This window comes from Choloepus didactylus, chromosome 17 (genome assembly GCF_015220235.1).
Source record: "Choloepus didactylus isolate mChoDid1 chromosome 17, mChoDid1.pri, whole genome shotgun sequence".
In the NCBI taxonomy this organism is placed as follows: Eukaryota; Metazoa; Chordata; class Mammalia; order Pilosa; family Megalonychidae; genus Choloepus; species Choloepus didactylus.
Genome location: NC_051323.1, coordinates 43,352,148 through 43,380,063, shown reverse-complemented (window position 1 = coordinate 43,380,063; position 27,916 = coordinate 43,352,148). Strand labels below are relative to the sequence as shown.

Sequence of the window (27,916 nt, the reverse complement as noted above, 5' to 3'; positions counted from 1 at the left end):
TGGGACTAACACTGAAGCAACGATTTAGTTTTCTCTTATCAGGGTAAACTGTTCTTAGAAGAAGCAACTACTCTAGGGGCACTTAGTCTTAATGGCTATGCTTAAATAACATGTTATTTAATTGGTACTAATTGGCATCTTCATAGACTTACCCTGAATCTTTAGAAGAATTAGTTTAAAACCTTGCTACCGTTGGCATGAGCAGGAGTACCTTGAGTGTTTACCAGGTAGCCTGAAAAAACAGTCCTAGAATGCAACAGTTCTCATTTTGGTCTGAACAAGCAGTTTGAAATAAGAGCAACACAATTAAATTCTTGTTTTGCCATTTCTTATCAGTAGAACTTCCACTTGGTCAGTATTGTCAGCCCACTTAGCATTGCCATTTTTGGGCCAGAGAGAGTGAAGCACAGTTTTCATAGATTTGAATGACTTAGGTTTATTTTAGAAACCCATTGTTCTATTGATCTAAGCAATGTCTAATTTGGTAGAAATCTGCTTAATATTATTGTCATGTCATTTTTTTTCCCTAGAAAGCATTGTAGGATGTTACGTAGTCTATGTGAGGTGCAGATTGTGGAAGGGTAAGGTTAGTTCAGGTCCTTCTAAGTTTCTGATCAGAAATCCACTTTGGCAGTAGTACTTTTACTTGACAATGATTCAGAATATATATATATATTAACTATGTGTATTTTGGAAGTGGGAAGGGCTTTGTTTATTCTTTGGTAAGTGCTTGTCCCAGTCTGATGGTTTGGAATTTATTTACATTTGTGGAAATAATATAGTGAACCTTAAGAAAACTCTTTTGGCCTTTTGAGAAAAAGGTAAAGTGAAAACAGAAGGTTTATTTTCTGCTGCTTTCCCTTTTTAAAAGGAGTGGGGGAGGTTAAATATTGACATAAAAGCCAACTAACATGACAGCCCTATACCTCTTTATGAGATTCTTATCTTGTATTTTATTATAGTCCTATAATTCAGCCTTGCAGATAGGCCAAGACTATAGGTTTGAAGCTAAAGCAACTTATGGGAAGCTAAGATGGCACTGGGAGTAGGAGGTACTTGGTAAAAATCCTTATGGTGTTTTTTTCTTTAAACTATAAAATTAGAGAATACTGCATGTGTTTTAAACCTAAATACATTCAAACTTGAGAATTTAAACCTTTAACAATTGATTTTATGTAGCCTAAACTCTACAGATCTGTAATTGAAGATGTAATTGATGGAGTACGGGATCTGTTTGCTGAAGAAGGTATAGAGGAACAAGTCTTAAAAGACTTGAAGCAGGTTTGTAAACAATGTTTCTCTTTTTTTTCAGCTTAAAAACTGAAAAAAACTCCTTCATTGTGCTCACACATTCATTGCGCCATCAGCTGACAATTTAATTTAAAAAGCTTTTTGAAAACATCTAAACATCCTAATTTTTGTTTGTTTTTTAAATCAAACATTTTTTTCTTCTCTGCAGCTCTGGGAAACCAAGGTTTTGCAGTCTAAAGCAACAGAAGACTTCTTTAGAAATACCATCCATTCGCCTCTGTTCACCCTTCACTTGCCACACAACTTGCACCAAACATTGCAAACATCAACAGGTTGGATACAACTAGTAAATTAATATTATTTGGATCTTCTGAACACAGTCATTTGGGGTGTTTTTGTAATTAACAAGATAATGTTTTTAATGTGAAAGGGCTTGTACTTCAAAGTCATAACCATTAAATGAACATGGAATAAACAATCACTTCATAACTATTGATCAAAAAAACTGAGTTACTCAAACCAGTTTTTTTATGTCAGATTTCATAAAGGTGATCAAGCCTTACTTTAGAGAAACAAGTAATATAGTATGTTAGCTATTGGGAGCATCCATTGGTTATCTCAAAGAATTGGGGTCTATTTAAGAAGTAAGCTAGCCACCATTGCTGAAGCAGCAGAGGGAAATAGGGTGCTTGCATGGTTGTGCATTCTCTCTTTCTTCTTTCTGTGTGTATTATATATCTGTTATTGTATTGGAAGCAAATGGAGTGTTAATAAGATTATGGAGATTATTCAGGCTACTTCACTGTTTTTAGATATCTAAAATGATGGCTAGAAATTGACCATATGCATTTTATATTTATTTGTGAACTTCTTGAATCTAGACTTCTGCTTTTTTTTTAAAAAAAATTCAGTTTTATTGAGATAATATTCACATATCTTACAGTCATCTGTGGTGTAAAATCAACTGTTCGCAGTACCATCATATAGTTGTGCATTCATCTCCCAATCTATTTTTTGAACATTTTCCTTATACCAGAAAAAGTAAAAATAAGAATAAAAAATAAAAGTAAAAAATAACACCCAAATCATCCCCCCCCCACCCTATTTTTCTTTAGTTTTTGTCCCCATTTTTCTATTCATCTATCCATACACTGGATAAAAGGAGTGTGATCCACAAAGCTTTCACAATCACACTGTCACCCCTTGTAAGCTACATTGTTACACAATCATCTTCAAGAGTCAAGGCTACTGGGTTGCAGTTTAATAGTTTCAGGTATTTACTTCTAGCTATTCCAATACATTAAAACCTAAAAAGGGTTATCTATATAGTACATAAGAGTACCCACTAGAGTGACCTCTCGACTCCATTTGGAATCTCTCAGCCACTGAAACTATTTTATTTTCATTTCGCGTCCCCCTTTTGGTCAAGAAGATGTTCTCAGTCCCACGATGTCAGGTCCAGATTCATCCCCGGAGTCATATCCTGCTTTGCCAGGGAGATTCACACCCCTGGGAGTCAGGTCCCACGTAAGGGGGAGGGCAGTGAATTCACCTGCTGAGTTGGCTTAGCTAGACAGAGGGCCACATCTGAGCAACAAAGAGGCACTCAGGGGGAGACTCTTAGGCACAATTATAAGCAGGTCTCCTTTGCAGTAACGAGTTCCATATGGGCAAGCACCAAGATAGAGGGCTCCGTATACCAGACTGCCAGTCCTCATTGTTTGTGAGAACATCAGCAGCAATCCAGGTGAGGAAGTCCAACTCTTCTGCATTTTCCCCCGGCTCCTCAGGGGGGCCCTCATATATATTTTTATTCTCTGCCCAAATTACTTTGGGATGTTAGACCTCTGCTTTTAAAGGAAATACTTGTCTATTTCGTGTATATGTTTTTAAACTGAAAGTGACTACCTGATGAAAGGTAAAACTGTTAATGTTCTATCTTTCAAGTCTTTATTCCCTCTTTTCTCCCATGCTTATTATAATCTTTGACACTCTAGTGTATGTGTATTTATGTGTGTAGACACATGTAGTCAAATGGATTTTGTTGGGTTTAACTGAGATTCAGTAGATTAGCGTATGTAAGAAGTATGGGTTAAGATTTTGCATTAGGCTATCAGTAATATATAGAATGTTCATTGTGTGCTCAGGTAAGTTCACATGAAAATTACTTGGGTTAAGGCAAAGAGAAACTAGAAGAGGTACTAGTATCCTTACCAACAACAACAACAAAAAAACAGTTAAGTGTGATACTGACCAAAAACAGTGGGTTCTCTGCCCATTGTGTTCAAATGACCAATTGCTGAGACACTGGGGTTTCAAAGAGAGAAAGTTTATTGCTAAGCGCAAAGCAGATCAGATGGCCTATCGGCCTAAAAATCTCTCTCTCTAAATTGCAGTAATTCTGATAGTTTTATAGTATCAAAAGATGGGCATGTTATAGGATAATGAGCACAATGGCTCAAGATCATGAGGCTAGCGATGATCTAATTATTGAGCATGCACAGATTGATTACATGAACGTATGTAAGAAAATGGCCTTAATATGATGATGGGTATGATTTTTAGTATTATGATGACGTATAGGTCACTTATAGGTTAAAGTTTAAGCTGTGCATGTCAGGCAGGCCAATTTTGGTTACATCCAGTTCTGTCTAGCAAGATAGTTTAGGAATTGGGGTTAGTTAGTTCTGGGCTGACTCAAGGCCCTTCATTAATAAACATTAGGGGCTGTCTTTAGTAATCATAAGACTTCAAAGTTGAAAAACAGGGTAAGGAGTACAGTCGGGGTCAGTCACAAGGTTTTTAAAATCACGAGATAAAGGCTATAGAGTTACACAGTCAGTATCAGAGATCAAGGCAGCTGGATTACAGTTCAGAAATTTCAGATATTTCCCTCTGTCTATTCTAATATACTAGAAAGTAAAAAGAAATATCTATATAATGATCTAGTAATCATAATCATTTCTTAAATCCTAACTTCTTGGTTACAAGTATGGCAGCTTATAAAAATGAAATAAATTAACAATGAACATTGAATTACCAAATACAAGTTTTATCTAATGCTGTGTTTATAAAGTATGATTTTTTAATACTGTGCTTATGAAGTATAATTTGCTCTGTAAGAATTAGCTGTGGCAGTTTTAACTACTAAGTTGACATATTGAAACATTTTCATCAATTGTTGGACTTTTGGCTATGCTTTCACTTTAAACGCAATTTTATTGAGATATATTCTCACAGCATAGAAACCATCTGAAGTATACAATCACTGTTTCACAGTATCATCACATGGTTGTTCATACAGCCCCATGATCAAGTTTAGAACATTTTCATTACTCTAGAAAAGAAATAAAAAAGGAAACCCTAATCCTCCCATACTCCTTATCCCCCATATTACTGACCACAAAGTCTATGTGGCACAATTGTTACCATTGATGAAAGAGTATTAAAATATTATTGTTAACTATAGTCTATAGTTTGCAATAGGTGCATTTTTTCCTGTCTACCATTCTATTATTAACTTCTTATAATACTGTCATACATCTGTTCTAGTTCATGAAAGAATTTTTTTTTATATTTGTACAGTTAATCACAGACATTGTCCACCACACGATTCACTGTGTTATACATTCCTGTTTCAACTTCCAACTTTCCTTCTGGTGACATACATGACTCTAAACATTCCTTTTCTACCACACTCACACACTATTCAGCCCTGTTAATTATTCTCACAATAACGTGCTACTGTCACCTCTGTCCATTTCCAGATGTTTTTCACTCTAGTTAAACATTCTGCACATATTAAGCAACTGCTCCCCATTCTTTAGATACTCTTGTAACCTCTATTTTATATTTTATGTCTATGAGTTTACATGTTATAATTAGTTCATATCAGTGAGATCATAAAATATTTGTCCTTTTGTGTCTGACTTATTTCACTCGAGATAATGCCTTCAAGGTTCATCCATGTTGCATGCTTCAGGATTTCATTCCTTCTTACTGCTGAATAATATTCCATTGTGTGTGTGTGTATATATATATATATATATATACACTTCATATATATATACACTTCACTGTATTTATCCATGCATCTGTTGATGGACACTTGGGTTGTTTCCATCCTTTGGCAATTGTGAATAACATCTCTATGAACATCGGTGTGCAAATATGTGTTTGTGTCCCTGCTTTCAGATCTTCCGGGTATATCATGAGTAGTGAGATTGCTGGTTTGTAAGGCAATGCTATACTTATATGCTTTCATTTTTAACTTTACTATTTTATCAGGACATCCACTTTACTTCCTTGTTTTAAATAACGTCTTTTTGAACTTTTTCTATATTTCTTATTTATTTATTAAAGGACCTTAATGATTTTTTTTTTTACTGAGGGATGGTATGAAGGTGGTGAGCATGGAGGACGGAAATACTTGACTATCTTTTATCCAAAGCATAATTAGCACTTCTCGGGTTTTCATTCAAAATTGCAGTACTTGATTTTGCCGCAAGATGGTACTATTACCAGTGATTTAAATCAGAAAAATGTATTAGCTGGTTTTCAATCAGCACCTTAAACTGTGTCTTAGAGGTTAGAATAATGGAAATAATTACATTTAAACAAGAAGGTTTTCCTTCTTATTTTCTTCTATGTCATTTATAATGAAGTGGTTCAAGAAATACACGTAGCCTTTAAAATTTACATTATAGGCCTTGTTCCTGTCCCTTTTCATTTCTAGGGTACTGCGCAATAAGATTCTCAAAGTAAATAGCTTCATAAAATTGAAGTACTTCTTATTTATATCTCCACATTGCATGCCTTTAAAAGGCTGATTAAAATTACCTAAACTTATGTCTACAACCTTTTTATCGTCTTTGATAACATGTTCAAATTCAATGTTTATTGGAAATAAGGCATTTGTATTTGTTTGTTCCACCTTGTAAATTTGTCTGCCCTATCATATTTTCTTTTTATTATCCATTTGTTTAGTAACTTCCTATATCTTTTAGTCTCAACTTTTTTGGTCTTAGGATCCCTTTATACTCTTAAGAATTGGGGACCCCAAAGAACTTTCTTTTATGTGGGTTATAAGTACTTACTATATTAGAAATTAAAACTGAGAAATTTTTTAAAATGTTATTTTATTAAATAATTAAAAAATCAGAATACATGTTAACATGTTTTTTATGGAAAAACTATTTCCCAGAACAAAAATGTTTAGTGAGAAGAATGGCATAGTTTTATTTATTTGCAAATCTTGTTAATGTTTGGCTTAATACAAAACAGCTGGATATGTTCTTTTGGTTAAAAAACGTGAAGAAAATCTGGCCTCAGATACGTGATTGGAAAAGGGGAAGAATCAATAGCCTTTACAGATAATTTGATGCTACTCCAAAACTAGAAAGGTTAGCTATAAGGTGGAATCCAAAACCATATCAGTGAACTTTTCATGCTACATTAAAACCTGATCTGTCTGTCTTGCACTTTGAATGGTTCTTTAATCCGTATGTAATTTTGTAACATGCGTTTAGTTTTTTGGAAAACATTGGTTCACTGAATTGTGCAGTTAACACACTGTTCATTATATAAGATTTTAAAAATCACATTCATTAATATTACCTTGCATCTTATTAGAAAAGAGTTTAAGTCTTAGTGCTCAGGCTTACTGTAGTAGATATACCTTTAATCAAATTCTAATATTTGCTTGAAAACTTGAATTTTATTATTGGCAGACAAACACTGTTAGTTGTTTTCTTTGAAGTGATGGGCATATTATTTAATTTTTGAAAAAATGTGTGCCACATACCCAAATCTGAATAACCATACTTTCTGCCAGTTATTCTTTCAAGTAAAAATGGTGTTTCATAGAAAGAAAGGCCAGGTCAGTTCCCAACTTAAAACAATAGCACAAGTGCTTTTCGTTGTACTCTGCTATGCTGCAGAGGTGCTTTGTTCCTATTTCATCGCACAGAATATTAAGAACAATTGTACTTGAGGGTTGAAATTTTGTAAAATTAATAATTCTTACTAGTATGTGAAGGACCATCTTAAGTGAGATTGTGTTTCCATTGTTTTGCCCCCACCCCTACTCCCCCTTTTATTTTTGACTGTACTTGTGTGGTGATGGAGAATACAATGATTGTTAGCAAGGTTTGGTGCTACTGCCTTATGCTGAGGTGCTTACAGTTTTACTCATGGCTTTTGCAGCATCAGTGCAAATGTCAACATAGTGAAAAGGCATATATTGCCTTGGTATTAGGAAAATAGTTTTGACCTCTTAATACCCTACAATATCTCAGGAACCCTCAGGGGTTTGTACACTACACTTTGAGAACTGCTGTTTTTTAATTAGGGTGATTATGTATAATTTATAACCTACTTTTGAGAGAGAAACAGGGATATATTGATAATTCCCCCAGAATATCAGCATAAACCAGGACTATCTTGGCAAACTGGATTTCAGATTGGCTTCTGTTTATTTGGTCTTCATGTCAAATAGTCTTTTTTATTTATATATATATATATATATATATATATATATATATATATATATTTTTTTTTTTTTGAGATTGTTCACATACCGTACAACTATCCAAAGATCCAAAGTGTACAATCAGTTGCCCATGATACCATCATACAGCTGTGCATCCATCACCACAATTAATTTTTTTTTCAATTTTTAGAACATTTTCATTACTCTAGAAAAGAAATAAAGATAAAAAAGGAAGTTCAAATCTTCCCATACCACTAAATTAATATATTTTTTTCAATTTTTAGAACATTTTCATTACTCCAGAAAAGAAATAAAGACAAAAAAAGGAAACTCAAATCCTCCCATACCCCTAACCACCCCCCTCCATTATTGATTCATAGTTTTGGTATAGTACATTTGTTACTGTTGATAAAAGAATGTTAAAATACTACTAACTGTAGTACATAGTTTGCAATAGGTACATTTTTTTTTCTTATATACCTCTCTATTATTAACTTCTAGTTATAGTGTCATACATTTGTTCTAGCTCATGAGAGAGATTTCTAATATTTGTATAGTTAATCATGGACATTGTCCACCACATGATTCACTCTTTTATACATTCCTATCTTTTAACCTCCAACTTTCCTTCTGGTGACATACATGACTTTGAACTTACCCTTTCCACCACCTTCACACACCTTTTAGCACTGTTAATTATTCTCACAACATGCTACTATCACCCCGTCCATTTCCAAATGTTTAATTTCACCCTAGTTGAACATTTCTGCCCATAATAAGCAACTGCTCCCTATTCTTTAGCCTCATTCTATATCCTGGTAACTTATATTTCATGTCTATGAGTTTACATATTATAATTAGTTCATATCAGTGAGACCCTGCAATATTTGCCTTTATGTGTCTTATTTTACTCAATATAGTGCCCTCAAGGTTTCTTCATCAACCCCTTTCTTATAAGACAGTTTTGTTCACACACCCTACATTCCGTCCGAAGTAAACAGTCGTTGGTTCCCTGTATAGTCACATATTTATGTATTCAGCACCATCACCACTCTCTATATAAGGATATCTCCATTTCTTCCACAAAGAAGGAGGAAGAGTCAAAGAAGGCAGACAAAAGAAAAAGAAAAGAGAAAGAGAGAATAAAAGCAACAACAACAAAAAACATGACAGCTAGAAAGCAACACAAGGAAAGGTGGCATTAACCTAAAGTAGAAGAGTCAGACAATATCACCAATGCCAGGAGTCCCATATCCTTCACCTATTCCCTGCTCCCCCCATATGCATTTAGCTTTGATGTATTGCCTTTGTTATATTAAAGGAAGCATAATACACTGTTTCCGTTAATTATAGTCTCTAGTTTGCATTGGTTGTATTTCCCCCCCAATCCCACCCTATTTTTAACACCTTGCAATGTTGACATTCATTTGTTCTACCTCATGTAAAAACATATTTGTACCTTTTATTACAATTGTTGAGCACTCTAGGTTTCCCTGAGTTACAGAGTCCCAGTCTTTATCGTTTGTCTTTTGTTCTGGTGTCCCATATAGTCCCAGCCTTCCTCTTTCAACCATGCTCGCAGCCATCTTTGTTCAGTGTACTTAAATTGCTGTGCTACTATGTCCCAAAATTGTTTTCCAAACCTCTCATTCCTGTCTTTTCTGTCTGCAGTGCTTCCTTTAGTGTTTCCTGTAGAGCAGGTATCTTGTTCACAAACTCTGTCAATGTCTGTCTGAGAATATTTTAAGCTCTCCCTTATATTTGGAGGACAGTTTTGCTGGATATAGGATTCTTGGTTGGTGGTTTTTCTCTTTCAGTATCTTAAATATATCACCCCACTTCCTTCTTGCTTCCATGGTTTCTATTGAGAAATCCACACATAGTCTTATCAGGCTTCCTTTGTATGTGATGGATCACTTTTCTCTTGCTGCTTTCAGGATTCTCTCTTTGTCTTTGATGTTTGATAATCTGATCATTAAGTGTCTTGGAGTAGGCCTATTCAGATTATTCTGTTTGGGGTACATGGCACTTCTTGGATCTGTAATTTTATGTCTTTCTATAAGAGATGGGAAAATTTCATTGATTATTCCCTGTATTATTGCTTCTGCCCCTTTTCCCTTCTCTTTTCCTTCTGGGACACCAACAACACGTATATTCCTGATTTTCGTTTTGTCCTTAAGTTCCCGGAGACGTTGCTCGTATTTTCCTTTTCCTTTCTCTATCTGTTCTTTTGTGTGTATGCTTTCAGGTGCCTTGTTCTGCAGTTACTGAATGTTTTCTTCTGCCTCTTGAGATCTGCATTTGTATGTTTCCATTGTGTCTTTCATCTCTTGTGTTGTGCCTTTCATTTCCATAGATTCTGCCAGTTGGTTTTTTGAACTTTCAATTTCTACTGTATGTATGCCCAGTGTTTTCATTATACGGTTCATCTCTTTTGCCATATCTTCCCTAAACTTTTTGAATTGACTTAGTATTAGTTGTTTCAATTCCTGTATCTCAGTTGAAGTGTAAGTTTGTTCCTTTGACTGGGCCATAACTTCATTTTTCTTAGTGTAGGTTGTAGCTTTCTGTTGTCTAGGCATGGTTTCGTTGGTTACCCCAATTAAGTTTTCCCAGACCAAAACAGGCTCTGGTCCGAGAAGGAAGAAATATTCAGTATGCTGTTTCCCTAAGGGTGTGTCTTAGAAAATTGGTACATCCTGTGAGGCCTCGGGTCACTGTGCTTTTCTGCCCAGTAGGTGGTGCCTGTCAGCCTGTAACTCCAGACTGGTGTAAGGTGGTGTGGCCTGTGGCTGTTTCCCCCAGGCTCTGGGGTCTGGTTCTGAATGGAAGGACGGCAGTAGCGCTGGGCCCCACCCCTTTCCTCTTAGGAAAGATAGACCCCATAGGGAGAGGTCATTAGCATTTCAATGGTCTCTCTCTGCCTGTGCTGTCTCCACCCTTGTCTGGGTCAGAACGCTGGGAACTGAAAATGGTTGAGGCTTTCTCCACTGAGCTGAAACAGGGACAGAAAGCCCCCTTCAGGGCCATTCCACGGCCACCCTCTGGCTCTCCAAGGTCAGTCGTCACCCAAAGCCTCCGTCTGCTTGTTGGGGATTCGTATCATGCAGTCCACACTTGTTAATTAAAACCCCAGTTGGAGCTCAGCTGGGCTGTATTTGCTTGCTCGGAGAGAGCTGCTCTGTAGCTCCAGTGCTCTCTATCTCCAGTGCCTTCTAGCTCCACTGCTCTCTAGCTCCACAAGGCTTTGCAGCTTGGGCCGTGGGGGGAGGGGGGCTCCTGGCTTGGATCTGCAGTTTTTACTTACAGATTTTATGCTGTGATCTCAGACATTCCTCCCAATTCAGGTTGGTGTATGATGAGTGGATGGTCACATTTGTCTCCCCGTGATTATTCCGGATTATTTACTAATTGTTCCTAGTTGTTTATTGGTTGTTCCAGGGGGACTAACGAGCTTCCACTGCTCTCTATGCTGCCATCTTAGGTCTCCCAAATAGTCTTTTTACTGAAACTATTAGTCATTGTGAGAGGAAGGGAGGGATGCTCTGCAAAGTTTGTGTGACTTTTATTTTTGAGGATTAAAACTCATAAACACTAAGTATAATATGCCCAGTTGTTCTTGAACTTAAATTTGGTGAGAATTTCAGCACTGGGGTTGGTTCGTCAGGAAATTTGAAGGTTAGAACATTCTGTTTAGTCATTGGGAGACATCCATATACTGATGATAGTCACAAAGAAGAAATTGACTTTTTAGGCCATTCTCTGCACCTCTTGAATCATGTGACTTGGAATTGTTCAAAGCAGTATTAAGAATTGTGAAACTTACCTGCCTCAGTGTATCAAAGAATATTTGGTGGGGAGGGAAAAATACACTTATAAATGTGAATATTGTTATGTCATATGATCTTATATATTTCTTAAATTATGTTTATAGATAAGTTTCTTTTGCATTATAAAACTGCTTGAAATTTAAAGGTAATATTTCTAGAATATACACACATGCATGGAGACTAATCTTACACTTTTAGATTTGGTAAAAACATACATTCAGTTAAACCTCTTTATTAAAACCATCTATATTTTTTAAAATGTGAACTTATATAAACTTGTGATTTTAGTGTCAAAATTAAGTAGGAGCTGAGTGAAACTTCACTACTAAACTGTTCAATGTTTTTAATCTGATGGCTATTAAGAAATTTTAAAAATATTCTTATAACTCTATTTGATTTCTTAAATATAGAGCATTCGTCTTCAGGATTTGTTGCAAGGTATTTTAAGGAGAAAGATTGTTGCTATTTTTCCTCAAGAAATTCATTTAATTGTTACAGACAGTGTATTAACAGATTTTTTTGTTTCCTTTCAGGCTATGGCTTAAGCTGTAGCACCTTAAGCTTTGCTCACTCCAGCTAATTGAGACTAATACCATTGTGTTCTTGCAACTCCAGTTCTTTATAATTTAGCCTTTCTAAAAGAAAGCCTGGTAATAAGCAAAGCCATAGATGAACATAGGATAAAAATAATGCTGTGCTTCATTAACCATCAATCTCCACAGCCTCTCTTCTGTTGTTTTAACGTGGAAAGAATGGTTGGTTTAAAAAATGTTTTTTCTTCTGAGCTGTTCGTTCTATTTGATGGAGCCATCCTAGCAGCAGAAACATTTCCTTGATGCAGTATATGAAAAACAGACCATATTTTTCTTAGTAGGCTTGTTCTGTTTCATGCAGTCAGGAGACCGTTTTTATTCCTAAAACTTGTATACTTGTTCTTGCTTTTTTGTTCCTAAAATTTACATACATGTTCTTGTTTAACTGGATGGAATAATTTTTCCTGAAATCAAGAAATTGTTATTTATTTTAACCTATAAAATTTAGAATGGGTTTACATTGGGTTACATATGTCTGCTTAATAGTATAGTGTCTTGGAAATGTGTTGCTTTAATTACATTTAATATATGTGTTGTATAAGCATGTTAAAAATTCTTGTTTTTATAAAGAAAAGGCAAATTGACATTACAAAAAGTCAAGTTCAGCTACATAAAATGAACCTTGAGCATTTAAAAATTATGGTTACATTGATCAATTGAGATCCTTCCATTGTGGTTACTATTTGTTCTTTAAACTTGTCTTTTAATGGTGAATTGCACTTGCAACCAATTGGTCAACCTTCTAAACTTTTTTTCTAGCATAAAAAACTGATAGAAAATAAAGATGTATGGGATTGCAACTACAATACAGGCTGAGTTGTTCCCCTGAGAATTTGTCCTCTCCTATTTTTCTCTCATATTTTTCTTAGCAGGCTTATTCTGTTTCATGCAGTCAGGAGACCATTTTTATTCCTAAAACTTGTATACTTGTTCTTGCTTTTTTGTTCCTAAAATTTACATACCTGTTCTTGCTTAACTGTCTGGAATAATTTTTCCTGAAATCAAGAAATTGTTATTTATTTTAACCTATAAAATTATAATGGTTTTACATTGGGTTAGATATGTCTGCTTAATAGTATCGTGTCTTGGAAATGTGTTGCTTTAATAAATATTACCTTATCTCCCTTATGAAAAGTTTTAATAGAGATTAGTGCTACATTAACTTACTAAAGACAATTTAGGTTTTTTGTTATGGAATTCTAAAGTACTTGATTATGAGATACTTTCTTTTGGTACTTAAGATAATTTAGTTGTAAAATGTTTATCTAAAGTTGAAAAGTATATAATGTAATATTTTTTACCTTACTTGGAATCAGGAAGCTTTGAATTTAAATGGTCAAAGATGTTAGTGATGGAAATGTGTATATATAAAGTTATGCTTTGCAATTTTATTAAATTGGTAAATTCTAATGTATAATTTTAATTTTGTTTTCTATGCAGCATCTTTAGTTATTCCTGGTAGAACTATTCCCAGTCTTACCACAGCAGAACTGGTATGTAATTTATTTAAAATACATTTCAAAAGATATGCCCCACTTTTAGTGAATGGTGGAAGAATGCTTAGCATAGATATAATTTGTAATCTTGAATGGGAAAAGATGTGATGAAGAATGGGGAGTCAGGGATAGCTTCTATAACATAGATGTGGCAAAAACTCAGGAGTTCCAGAATTGACATTTTTTTAATCTACTTTTCCTATCTTCCAGGGTAGTTGTTAGCATCTGCCAAGACTATAGCTACAAGGTTAGGACAGTTCTGAAATTACTGAAGTTGTATGCAGTCTTAATGTCCTATATAATATTATTTATTTGGTGGATCCTAAATAAATAAATAACTTTGAGATGGTATTTTTTCTGATTTTTTTTTTGTTTTCAGAGCTGAGCCACATTATAGTTTTCCTTTTATTTAAGTGAAATGTTTTGGTCATTTTCTATCTTTGTGAAGTAGCGTTTAGAGTATAGATTTTTTCCCCCCTTAGGATTTGGGAACAAGAAATAAAGTTACAACTTGTGCTTTTCAGGTGAGGAAGAATAACAATTTTTCTCTTTTTTTTTTGTGGTATTGAATGGTTTATTAACCACTATCTTTTTTTGTTTTTATTTTATTTTAGCCCATGAGCTAACTTTCTAGGATAAAAGGTTTAGTGGGCCATTTATTCCCATTTCTTCATTTAAAAACAAACAAAAACCACACCCCTCATCAAGATTTAGAGAATGGTGCTGCTTTTGATATGTAACGAGTGAAGAAATATCTCTTTTTTAAATTTATGGAACTATCTTTTTTCATGATTTAGAAATAATATATACTTTTAAAAAGTGAAAAACAACAAATTTATAAGTAAAAAATGAAAGAGCTCTGCAGTCTTACACTACAAAGATTACTGTTTTAATAGTCTGATGTATATACATCTAGACTTCTTTTATGAAAGTTATATTAATTTTCTGGGTTAAAGTAGGAGTAGGATCACTCTTTATACTGTTTCTGTAATTTCTGTTTTTTTTTTAATTTAATAATTACATTTGGACCCTTTTCAATGCCAGTAAATATAGATTGACCTTGATGGATGTACCATGGTTTAACTAATGTTTTATCGATGGACATTTAAATTATCTCCACCTTTTTCCATTGAATATACTTGTCATATGTCTTTGTGTATTTGTGTGATAATCAGGATAAATTACTAGCAGTAGAATTTGAGCCAAACAGTCATACATGTTTTCATTTTAGATAGGTATTGCAAAATTGCCACCCAAAAGAATTATAACAATATACACTCTTTTAAGCAGTAGTTTGAAAGAACTTTTTTTTTTAATCACATCCTCTCCAACATTGGGTGCTATTTATCAATCTTTTAAATTTTTTAAATTTTTGCCAGTCTGATAGGAAGAAATGTTTGTCTTTTGATTTAGTGGTTTTTGTTTTTAAACCTTGGGGTTTAATTATCTCAAAAGCAACATTATGTACTTTCATATTACCTACATTAAAATAACCATAAGTGATCAACTTACAGACTAGTAGATCCTTATATATAGTAGCAGGGATCCTTATATGTGACACTTTGAGAATCAGTGACCAAGGTAAAACTATGCAGTGGGAAAGTTTTATGAATTAGTGTGCATAGTATTTGTTAAGACTTACTGGCTTCATTGCTGATAGCTGTAGAACAGAATTCTTGTTCATTAATGGGGATGACCTAAATAAAATATTAAAAAAGTGTTTTATTCATCTAAAGAACTTGTCAAACTATTGTTTTAGTGTCTTGAATCAGATTTTTTGACCTCCATGAGATACAGGAAATAAAGGTAGAAGTACAAGTCCTTTTCTAACTTTCTTCTATAAATGTTTTCTATCCAGGGCACCTCAAATTCCAGTGCAAATTATACTTTTCCTTCCAGTATTGGTTATCAAATTCACATACCAGCAGGTGCGACACTGCAGACAGCGTCTGGTGAGAGTATGTTCTAAGAATATTTTGTTTTTACCATTAGCATTACTGGATACTAAATTTCATAATTTTTGATAAACTATTTATGTATACTAGATTTATAGGAAATTTTAAACATATTTAGAAAGTAATAATAAATAGTGATTATTGTTATGGAGGCATCTTTCACACAGATACTATATGACACCTGTCCTGTATTTCATTCCCAGTTCTTTCCCAATATTGGATAAAATGCTTTATATATATTTTCTCTTAATTGAAGGTAGTTATCTGCCTTTTAACAAGTACAAAGTAAACTAACACATCTGTGGTACCTCTTAGCTCTAATCAAGGGAAAGTAAATAAGGTTAAGCTAATCATCTTTACATCCTTCTTTACTGGAGATTGCATGGTATAATAGAACATAAAGTTTATTAGGAGGTTAACCAACCTCTGCCTTTCAGAGCACTGTATCTAGATTTGAAAGAGGATAACACCTTTTCTTTAAGGAAAGCACTTAACTTGCTCAAAAATAAATGCCTTTCTTTCTCCTTAGTATTATTTTAGAGGAAAGACGGAGAAGGAATTTGATAACTTTTGAAATTAATAAACTTTTTTTGGATAGCCCTGTAGTTGTGTGGTGATTTTTATGAAATATATTGCATGTAATTATGTTTGTTAAAATCCCATTTGGGTTGGTAACACTGTGACTTATTTATCAAACAATGTGAAAGGCCCTATACTTATCTCAAAATGTGCCAAGTAAGCAGTAGTGGGAAAAGGCTAGAGTTAAAGAAAAATAAATTTACTTTTTAAACCTAAGAATAATACATATCCATTGTAGAAAATATGAAAAAGAAAAAAGTCTGAAGAATAAAATAATCACTTTTAATGTATTGGTAAGTTCCAGGCTGTTGTGACTGAGATTTTTTTTTTTTTTTTGAGAAATTAGGATTCTGTTAGACTTAGAGTTTTGCTTTCTTCTTTTAAAGGTCATCTTTATAAAATCAGTGTACCAATTATGGTGACACAGACTTCTGGAAGAGCAAGTATTCTTCAGCATCCAGTTCAGCAGATATTTCATCAGCTTGGGCAGCCTTCAGTAATACAGACCAGTGTTCCACAGTTGAACCCATCTTCTGTTCAGTCAACTACTGAAAAATCACAGAGATTGGAATCTGTACTCCAGCAACCCACAATTCTACATTCTGGAATAGTAGATAGGAAACACCTAGAAAATACCACCACTAATATACTTTTGCCTCCTGAAAATGAGTATAAAATCATGTCCAAAGCTTTGTTGAGTCCACAGGAAAGTTCTCAGTATATTAGTCTTCCAGGTGTTGTATTTGCTTCACCGGTCTCTCAGACAGATTCTAACTTGGAATCAGTGCTCAGTGTTTCAGCTAGCATGACTCAAAATCTTCATGGTGGGCCCTTCTCCATGGGCCCTCAGGGAGCTCTGCACCAGCACATGTCTGATGTTCAGCTTCATGTTCTTAAAGATAGGATGTATGGATGTGACTCTTTGAAGCAGCCAAGAAATATAGACGCGCCCAGCAGCCTACCTATCTTGGAGAAGGTAGTTCTGTGCTTATCTATTGGTATTAGGGGACAGACAGTGGCCGGTGATTAGTCTTCCTGAGTTTTTCTTTTTAAGCTGTAAGGTTAATCAGAACTATGATTTTTTTTTTCTCTAGAAGATTGCTTCTTTAGTGTTGTTTTTAATATAACCTTCGTTTCTGAAAAGTATTCATGGTCAGCATTTCTAAACTTTTTATTTCAATGAGGTAGAATTTTTTTTTAAAGAAAATGCATTTAAGGTAATCTGTTTTATTTCTGCTTTACATTGTGAGAACTGTAGATAAAATTTAAAAGGCCTAGAAATACATCCTAGTAATTAAATGAATATTTTGAGGTAATTTCATTGTCATACTTAACAAACAAAAAAGCCCAGTGTGTTTTTTTTCTTATTCTATCTAATTTTCCTAAGCTGTCATGTGAAAGTTTTCCCTACATGAGGAATTATTTTGCCAGTAAATATTTTGTTTCTCCTTGCCTGATAAAATACTGGTTTTACTTGATTTTAAATTGTTTGGAATACAAACCACTAAAAAATAGCTTCTAATTAAGTTTCCTCACTGAAAATAGGTCAGAGATATTAATTTCCAAGGAGTTCATTGTGATGGCTGAAAAATTCATGGAGAATTTTGGATCATAAAAATTTTCAAAACCATCTTGCATTGTCTAGTCCAAATGTAAAATATGGCTTATAGCTAATTCCGTTATAAGATTTAGTGATACCTGACAAAGGTTTGCATCTCTAGCTACTGGCTTAGTGATTCTTCAGAACTATTGTACACATCTGTAGTAATGGGTAGTTAAGTACCATCTTAACATTTTAAGAATGTTTTAAATTTCCTAAACAGAAGAGGAAAGGTGTCTAGTATATAGTAAAGGACAATGAAAAGAGAAAATGACTAACAGAAACTGTTTGATCTGTTTTAAATGTTTCAGGTGTTTGAGGAAAACTCTCCAAGAATTTTTGCAAGTCTCTTTTTAGTTTTGGTATTAAGTACTAAGATTTAAGTTTTTATTTTGAGTATTTTTCCTCATAATTTCCAGATAATACATAAAAATTTTAAAAATTACTGTAGGGTGAACTCACAATTATGAAACATTTGGTTTTGAGGTAAAAATAAGTGTTTTCACCACTTACTACTTTTAGAGGCATACTCCCCTGGAGTCTGTATAAGCGTTGCACTTTTTGGTGTGATGACTCAAGAACTTACTCTCCTCTTACCCATTAGATGTCATCTTTTACTTTGTTCTGATAATGGGGGATAGATTGGTTAAGGGAAATTAATGAAGGTTATTTAGGAACGTGCTCCTTCTTGACAGTAGTGTTTGAGAGCCTGAACTTTGAAGCCACAGTAGGTTGAGATTCCAGATACGCCACTTACAAGCAAGCCTGGTAATGTTAATCCCTGAAATTTAGTTATGGTCTATAAACTAGACATAATACCAACCTCATGATTTTTAGGGTTATGTGGGATGATGTACATAGAATATCTGATAGCTCCTGATATGATAGTAAGCTTTAGATTAATGTTGTTAGACTATGTGGGCTTGTGATATATCGGGGAACTTTCCATGTAACTTGTCTATTAGTCTTAAAATAGGTCTGTAGCTAAACATAAAAATCCAAACTCATAAAAGTATTTACTTTGTGAAATGTTTGTCTGTTAATTTTCTGTAGGCTACCTTTGGGAATTGAATCATATCCCCTATAAAAGGCATGCTCAGGTTCCAACCCATGATATGGTGGATGTGAATCCATTTGTAAATAGGACCTTTGAAGATGTTACTAGTTAAGGTGTGCCCAAAATGAATGAAGATGGGCCTTAATCCAGCATATCTAAAAGAAAGGAAACTGGACACAGAGAAAACCACATGAAGAAGACTGGAAGTTAATGGAACCCCAGAATAGAAAGAAGACTCTGCCATGTGCACTGCCATATGTATTGCCATGTGACAGAAAAGCCAAGGACCTGAAGGTCACTGGCAGCCTGCCCCAGAATGCCACAGTCCTTAGAGAGGAAGCATCACCTTGCTGACACCTTGATTTGGATCTTTGCTAGTCTCCAAACTGTGAGACAATATATTCCTGTGATTTGAGCTAACCTATTGCATGGTATTTGTTTTAGCAGCCAGGAAACTAAAACAGATACCTTTAAGATAGTTCATAATCTGGAAAAGTTTATGCTGATAAAATTTTTTAAAAATTTATAAAAAGGTTTTCAGAACTTCTGTTGCTTAAAGCAAGCCACAATTAGTTATACTTGTTTACTTTTTCTTTGTGTATTCCCAGAGAGCTTAAGGATTGATATAAATTTAAAAACTAAGGATCTGTGTGGGGTTAAGAGCTCTGTTTTATAAAATGCCTTCTTGACAATTTTTGATGTGCTCTGACTTTAAAGTGCATATTACTATGTTAACTTGTTGCTTGGTCTAGGAATTTTGTTTTCTAATCTCAAAATGCCACGGAGAGCTAGAACCTCAATTCTTCATTGGAATTCCAAAAAGTAGTAGTAGAAGGAGAGAAATGGGTATAGTTTTGTATCTTCTTTAACTCCTTTTTATCCCTTACCTGCCCTCACTATCATCCTTATTGCCCTACCTCCAAATCATTTTTACTGCCTTAGCTTTTAATTATCTTATGTTTCTGACTGCATCCTCTCATGTTCTTTATGAGCTCCTTTTTATCTGCCTCTGATGTTTCCTAAGGTTCTGTCTCCAGCCTGTTTCTCTTCGTCATGTCTTCCCTGGGCAATCTCATATGTTGTCATGATTTTAACTACCACCTGTTTGTTGCTGACTGTATTTCCAACCCTTTTACTCCCCTGAGCTGCGTTTCTGTGTCTGTTGCCTTCTAGGCATCTCCATCTTAATGTCTCAATTCATTGTTCCTCATCACACATGCTGCAGGGTATCACTACTCACCAGTCTCCCAAGCTAAGGAACAGAATTATATTTTGGCTTTTTCTTCTCCATTATTCTCCTTATATCAATCCTGAGCTTTTGAATTTTTTTAAACCCTTAACTGTTTCTGGAATCTGTCCTCTCTTTTCCATCCCTACTACCCTGTCCTAATTGTCTCTCATTTGAGCTAATACAGTAGTTCCCTAACTAATTTATTATCTTATGTATCCTCTGGTTCTCACTCCATCTCCCCCAATCCATTCATCCTAGAGGTTAAAGGCATAGATCTTGAATCAAAATTGTTTTGAATCCCTTCTATATCCCTTAATGAATATGGGGCTTGGAAAAGTTACTCAATTTCCTCAATCATAGAATAAAATAATGGTACCTAACAAGAGTTGTGGTGGGAGGATCAAGTGGATAATCAGTGTGAAGTACTCAGTAGCCCATTGCCTGGCACATTGTATGTGTTCAGTGCTTGTTAGTTCATTTTTCTTTTCCTCATGGTTTCTAGAGATCTATCTCAGTGCAGCCTGACCATGTCTTTTCCTTCCTTAAAACATCACTGACTGTCCATCACCTACAGGATAAAGTTCAAGCCTCTTAACATTGCAAGGACCTCCATGTTCTTTCTCTGCTTAAATTTCTTATTTGCTCTTCCTTAATTCCTAGCTAGTGCTCTATTAGGGACACCAAACTGTGAGGATTCTCTGTGTTAACCTTGTTGTTTCTACCTCTTTCTTTGTGTTGTCTCCTGTGCCTAGTGCCTGGAATTCTTCCCCATCATCCTTTCCCTTGGTTATTTTCTACTTCTCCATTTATTACCTCCTCCAGAAATCTTATTTCAGTACCTCTCTACCTGCCCTCTCCCTCAGTCATCATTAGGCTGGACGTATTTCTTCTGGGTTGTCATAGCACCCTAGGTATGCGTTTGCCATAATGTAGTTAAAAGATACATTAAAATGCACTGTGTGCATTGAGAGGTACACTTGATTCATCTTTGTATACCAGCACCTAAGAATATATACATACTCATATGTACTTGAGAATAAGCTTTTAAAGAACGGGATCAATGCTTAGTTTATTTGGCTCAGTGGTTCACACACCCTGGCTGAATATTAGAATCATAGGGGCACTCAAAAAAAAAAAAAAAAAGTAATGCTTAGGTACCCCTAAGGATTTGGAATTAATTAATCTGGGGTGGGGTCCATCATTAGGTTTTTTTTTTTCCCTTTTATTAGAGAAGTTGTAGTCATGCATAAAATACAAGATTCCTATATTCCACCCTATTATTAATACCTTGCATTGGTGTGGAACATTTGTTACAATTGATAGCACATTTTTACAGTTGCTCTATTAACTATAGTTTATGGTTTAACTTAGGGTTCACTGTTTGCACTTCCATGGATTTAAAAAAAATTTTTAGTCTGTTACCATATATACAATCTCAACATTTCCCTCTTTAATCATATTCAGATATATATTTCAATGCTGTTAATTATGTTTACATTCACAGTGTTGTGCTACTATCACCACCATCTGTTACCAAAACATTTCCATCATTTTGACTAGGAACTCCGTATATTTTAAGCCTTAACTTCCCATTCCCTGTCCCACCCTGTCCCCTGGTAACTTTATTCTAGATACTGACTCTGTGAGTTTGCTTATTCTAATTATTTCAAATCAGTGAGATCATATAATATTTGTTCTTTTGCATCTGGCTTATTTCACTCAGCATGATGTCTTCATGGTTCATCCATGTTGTTGCATGTTTCAGGACTATTCCTTTTGTGGCTGAATAATATTCCATTGTATGTATATACCACATTTTATTTATCCATTCATCAGTTGATGGACACTTTGGTTGCTTCTGTCTTTTGGCAATTGTGAATAATGCCTCTAAACATCAGTGTGCAAATATTTGTTCGAGTTCCTGCTTTTAGTGCTTTTGGGTATATACTGGAAGTGGGATTGCCCGGTCATATGGTAGCTCTATACTAAGCTTTCTGAGGAACCACTAAACTGTCTTCCACAGCGGCTGCACCATTTTATATTGCCACAAGCAATGAATGAGTATTCCTATTTTTCCACATCCTCTTCAACACTTGTTATTTTCCATTTTTAAAAAACAGCAGCCATTCTAATAGGTGTGAAATGATATCTCATTGTGATTTTGATTTGCATTTCCTTGTTAGCTAATGATGTTCAGCATCTTTTCATGTGCTTTCTGGCCATTGTATATCATTTTTGGATAGATGTCTATTTCAGTCTTTTGTCCATTTTAAAATTGGGTTGTTTGTCTTGTTAATTTGAAGGATTTCTTTATATAGTCTGGATATTAAACCTTTACTGGATATTTGGTTTCCAAATATTTTCTCCTATTGTGTAGCTTGTTTTGCTTTCATGATACAGTTCTTTGAGGCACAAAAGTTTTAAACTTTGATGAAGTCCCATTTATCTGTTTTTCTTTTGTTGTTTGTGCTTTGGGTGTAAAGTGTAAGAAACTATTGCCTAATACAAGGTCCTAAAGCCATCATCAACTTTTAAGAGCTTCTGAGGTGATTGTATGTATAGCCAAGACGCTGATCTAGAATGAACAATGGATAGAGTGAGGGAATAAGAGAATAATAATTTCAAGTCAGATTTAAAAGTTTTCTTCCAAATCTATTCTGGTATTTTTCTAAAAGCTACAATGTCATGTCAGTGATTCTTTGAATTTAGAATTCAATTAAATTGAACAACTTTTTTTAGTTCACTATATGCCATCTCTAAATTAATAAAGCTAAATCAGAGATTCTTAAACCAGATATGTGATGTTTTTCTTTCTTTGTAGGAAGAAAACCAATTTAACAATTTTTTGTGTGTGTCAAAATATGTTAAGATATATTTCATGCCAAATAAGAGTTGAGTGGTATGGGATGTTACTGTATGTGGTTAGGTACAGGTACTGTACACGGCCATCATTTTCACCATGTTATGAGTAGATATCTAGATTAGTTTCCTGTTTAGAATAAAAGATATGCCCTGGCATTGTGAGTATAGCCAAATGAGTTTGACACAGTTTAGGTTGAAAAATGTCAAAATTAAGGATGTTTTTAAGTGTCTCCTCTTACATACTTATTCCCATACATGGGTGCGAAGTTCTGTCAGCCCTGACTAGTCATGGAAAACTGGCTCTTTCATTAGGGGAAAGATAAAATTGAAAAGGTTGGAAGCTGGATTTGATGAACAAAGACTGATCTTCAAGCATCCTATGCATTTACCTATTGTACTACCAGCAAAAGAAGCCCTATACAACTGGAGAGAGCTTAGTGTAATTGAGAATCCTGGAAATCATTAGCTTTTAAGATTTAGAGCAGAGAAAGAAATAGAAGCACTTCCTCTGTCAGGTGATATCATCTTCACTAGAACTGCTGACATTTCTTCATATTTGGAAGTAGTTCATTGAAGAATCAGCAGCTGACTTTCCTTCAACATTCAGCAGAATAAAAATACCAGTTTCTCAGTACTGCTAGCATCTTATTTTAATCACTATTTGCACACTTACACCATCGAAGAATTCTTATGTTGTAAGCCCCCACCCAGTCCCCTTTTTTGAAACTGGAAAGACTGACATGTTTGAAATAATGAGCAATTTCTTTGCTTAGCAACATTTTGGTACTCTGTACTCTGAGATCCTGAGATGATTGGCAACACATAGTTTTGCTGCTTCAGTAAAGAAAGCATTGCAGTCTGTTTCAGCACATTGGCATGCATTAGTGCTAAGACTCAATAATTTTAAAAGAAGTCATCTGCTGCTATGAAATTCAAATACATTTGAGCCAAGGTTTTGAATTATGATCCTTTCCAAGATTTTGTGGGAAAAAAAAATGAGCAAAATGTGAAATTCTTCATGCAGAATTTTCCTTGCTTTGCAAAGGACAAGACTTGAAGTCCTTGATTGATCCTTTGGGGAGACATTTACCATTTCTGAGAGACAATGAAAGCCCTTTCGTAACAATTTGACTTGGAGGAATTCATTGATGATCTGTATGGTTGATGTTTGGCCATGTGAAAACCTTAAATGTTTCTATTTATGATCCTTTAGTATCAATTATAGTTGTTGCTGCAAAACTGCTGGCTATTTTGGTCAAATTGCTATCTTGGAAGAGGAGATTGGAGTCAGATACTCATGTGAGCTCTTCAGTGCTTGGGGAAGCACTTCTGAAGAAAGAAGTTGAGAATGGCAAAACTCTTGCAGTCATTCGTACTAAATTTGGGATTGTAATCTTCCTATCCCAGTATAAAGAGGACTTCATTAGTTTGTGTAAAAGAAGATGATGTTACATGAATTCAATTAGAAGAGTCCTGGAATATTTACTTTTCCTTTTTTAGCTTATACTCATCTGGTAACATACTATTGAGAGTCCAGATTCATTTTGTAGCAAAAGATCTAGTGGGTTACTGATCTTTGATAAGGCTCCGAAACCCGCTGAACTGGGGCATAACAGTCTCTTCAACAAATGGGGCTGGGAGAACTGGACATCCATATCCAAAAGAATGAAAGCGGACCCCTATCTCACACCCTACACAAAAGTTAAAGTGGATCAAAGACCTAAATACGAGATAGTACCATAAAACTCTTAGAAGATAATGTAGGGAAACATCTTCAAGAACTTGTATTAGGAGGTCGCTTCTTAGACCTTACACCCAAAGCATAAGCAATGAAAGAAAAAATAGATAAATGGCAACTCCTCAAAATTAAAAGCTTCTGTATCTCAAAGGAATTTGACAAAAAGATGAAGAGGCAGCCAAATCAATGGGAAAAAATATTTGGAAACCATGTATCTGATAAAAGACTGATATCTTGCATATATAAAGAAATTCTACAACTCAATGACAGTAGGACAAACAACCCAATTATAAAATGGGCAAAAGATATGAAAAGACATTTCTCTGAAGAGGAAATACAAATGGCTAAAAAACACATGAAAAAACGTTCATCTTCACTATCTATTAGGGAGATCCAAATTAAGACCACAACGAGTTACCATCTGACACCAATTAGAATGGCTGCGATTAAACAAACAGGAAAGTACAAATGCTGGAGAGGATGTGGAGAAATTGGAACTCTTATTCATTGTTGGTGGGACTGTATAATGGTTCAGCCACTCTGGAAGATAGTCTGGTGATTCCTTAGAAAACTAGATGTCGAGTTACCTTTCCATCCAGCAATTTCACTTCTCGATATATACCCGGAAGATCTGAAAGCAGTGACACAAACATATTTGCACACCGATGTTCTAGTGGCATTATTCACAATTGCTAAGAGATGGAAGCAGTCCAGATGTCCCTCAACAGATGAGTGGATAAACAAAATGTGGTATATACACATGATGGACTACTATGTGGCAGCAAGAAGGAATGAGGTCATGAAACACATGACAACATGGATAAACTTTGAAAACATAATGCTGAGTGAAATAAGCCGGGCACAAAAAGAGAGATATTGTATGTTACCACTAATGTGAACTCTGTGAAAAATTTAAAATAAAAGTTTTATATTGTAGAATGTAGGGGACCTAGCGATAGACAGCAATTAGTGAAGGGGGAACAATAGTCTAATAAGAACAGATAAGGTATGGAGGGTAATCTTAATGTTATGTGAATGCTCAGGAACGACTATGGTTTGTTAATTTTCTTGGGGTAGGGTAGGAACACGTTGGAAGCAATGCTATTTTAGGTTATTTGTTTTTCTTATTCCTTTGTTTGAAATTTTTTTTTTTAATTTTTTGATAAAGTCAAAAAAAGGACATTAATGGGACATACGAAAAAAAATTGAAGTATAGATTGTAAGCTGTTTATCAGTGAAGTTGATTCCTGTACTTAAGGTGGTTACATAAGTGAATATCCTCATTCTTAGGAAATGTGCCTGGAAGTACTATGTGTTCAAAGAGCATGATGTATACAACCTACTCTCCAGTATAGATAGAAAGATAGATAGATAGATACACGTGGATAGATAGAATGATACAGCAAATGTGGCTGAATGTTAAGGGTTGGTGGATCTGTGGATCTCGGGTTGGGGGGTCTGTTGGAGTTTTCTGTATGGGTTTTGCATTTTTGTAACTGTCCTGTAAATTTGAAATTATTTCTAAATAAAGTTTTAAAATGAAAACAAGATCTAGTGGGTTAAGTTTTTCAGTACTTGTGGCTATTAAAATGAAAAGCCAGTTCCAACATGTTATTCAGGTCTAAGACTAACCTCATATAGTTGACTTATATCTATTGAAGTATAATATATGTACAGTAAAGTTCACTTTTTTTTTAGATGTACAGTATTTAGGTCTATAGTATGAATTTTGGTAAGCATATACTGTTGTATAAGCACTGCCACAGCTTACTCCCCTTTGTAGTCAATATTCTCTCCATTCCCAATCCCTGGTAACCACCAATCTGTTTTCTTTCCTTACAGTTTTGCCTTTTCCAGAATGTCGAATAAATGGAATCATACAATATGTAGCTTTAGCACAGTACATTTGAGATTGATTAATGTTGTTGCATGTAGTAATACATTTCATTGTATGAATGTAGCAGGGTTTGTTTATCCATTCATCAGTTAAACAGTGGGGTGGTTTATTTACAGTTTTTGGCATTTGTGAATAATGCCTCTAAAAAACTTGTATATAGTTTTTAATTTTATTACATATCTAAGAGTGGGATTGCTAGATTATAAAATACACGTATGCTTATCTTTATAGGAAACTGCCCAACTCATTTCCAGAGTGGGTGTACCATTTTTCAGTTCTGCCATCTACATATGAGAGTGGGAGTTGCTTCATATCCTTGTTACTTAACACTGTCTTCTGGAAAGAAGTTTATGCTTTTGATTGAATTCATTTTGTTATTTTTTTCTTTTGATTTCTTGTTCTTATCAGAACACAGGTTGCAAAGATTTTCTCATGTTTGTTTCTAGAAATTTTATAGTTTTAGATTTTACATTTATGTCTTTGATCCACTTTGGGTTAATTTTTGTATATGATGCAAGGTTAGGATCAGGTTTGTATTTTTGGATATAGATGTCCAATTATTTCAGCATCATTTGTTGAAAAGACTCCCTCTCTCAAGTTAGTTTTCTTGTCACCTTTAATGAAAATCAGTTGACCCTATTTATATTGGTTTATTTCTGGACTTTATTTTTGTTCCATTGATGTATTTTTTCACTAGTACAGCATTGTCTTGATTTTGGTAGTTTTATAATGTGTCTGGAAATCAAGGCGTATAAATTTTTCAACTTTGTTCTTCCTTTAAAAAAGTGTTTTTACTATTATAATTCCTTTGTTTTTCATAACATAAGCTTGTCAGTTTCTCCAAAACCGCTGGGACTTTGATTTGGGTTGTGTTGAATTTATAGATTAATATGGGGAGAATTGACATCTTTGTAATGCTAAGTATTCTAATACATAACCATGATGCATCATTCATTTAATTAGGCTTTGATTTCTTTCATTAATGTTTTCTAATTTTTAGCATGTACATATTGCTATATTTTGTTAGATATTTACCTAGTATTCCATGGTTTTGGTTGCTATTGTAAATGGAACTATTTCCAGTTGCTTATTGCTAGTATATAGACATTTTTTGTAAATTGATTTTATATCCTGCAACCTTGCTAAAGCCACTTGTTAGTTTTAGTGTATTTTTTTTCCCCAGTAGATTCCTTGAGATTTTTTTATGCACGTTGTCTGGAAATAGAGAGTTTAACTTCTTCCTTTCCAATCAGTATGTCTTTTTTTTTTTCCTTGCCTTACTGTACCGGTTAGGACACTAGAACAAAGTTAAGCATGAGTCGGGAGAGCAGACATCT

General features: G+C 34.5%; 1 protein-coding gene across 1 annotated transcript in view; it reads left to right on the top strand.

Annotated features, from left to right (window-relative positions):
* LOC119512483 (stonin-1) overlaps positions 1 to 27,916 on the top strand; it is a 120,372-nt gene that overhangs the window by 69,958 nt on the left and 22,498 nt on the right. The window contains 5 exon segments of the mRNA XM_037807181.1: positions 1,180 to 1,281; positions 1,460 to 1,583; positions 13,605 to 13,657; positions 15,519 to 15,612; positions 16,581 to 17,170. Coding sequence (XP_037663109.1) covers positions 1,180 to 1,281; positions 1,460 to 1,583; positions 13,605 to 13,657; positions 15,519 to 15,612; positions 16,581 to 17,170 — 963 coding nt within the window.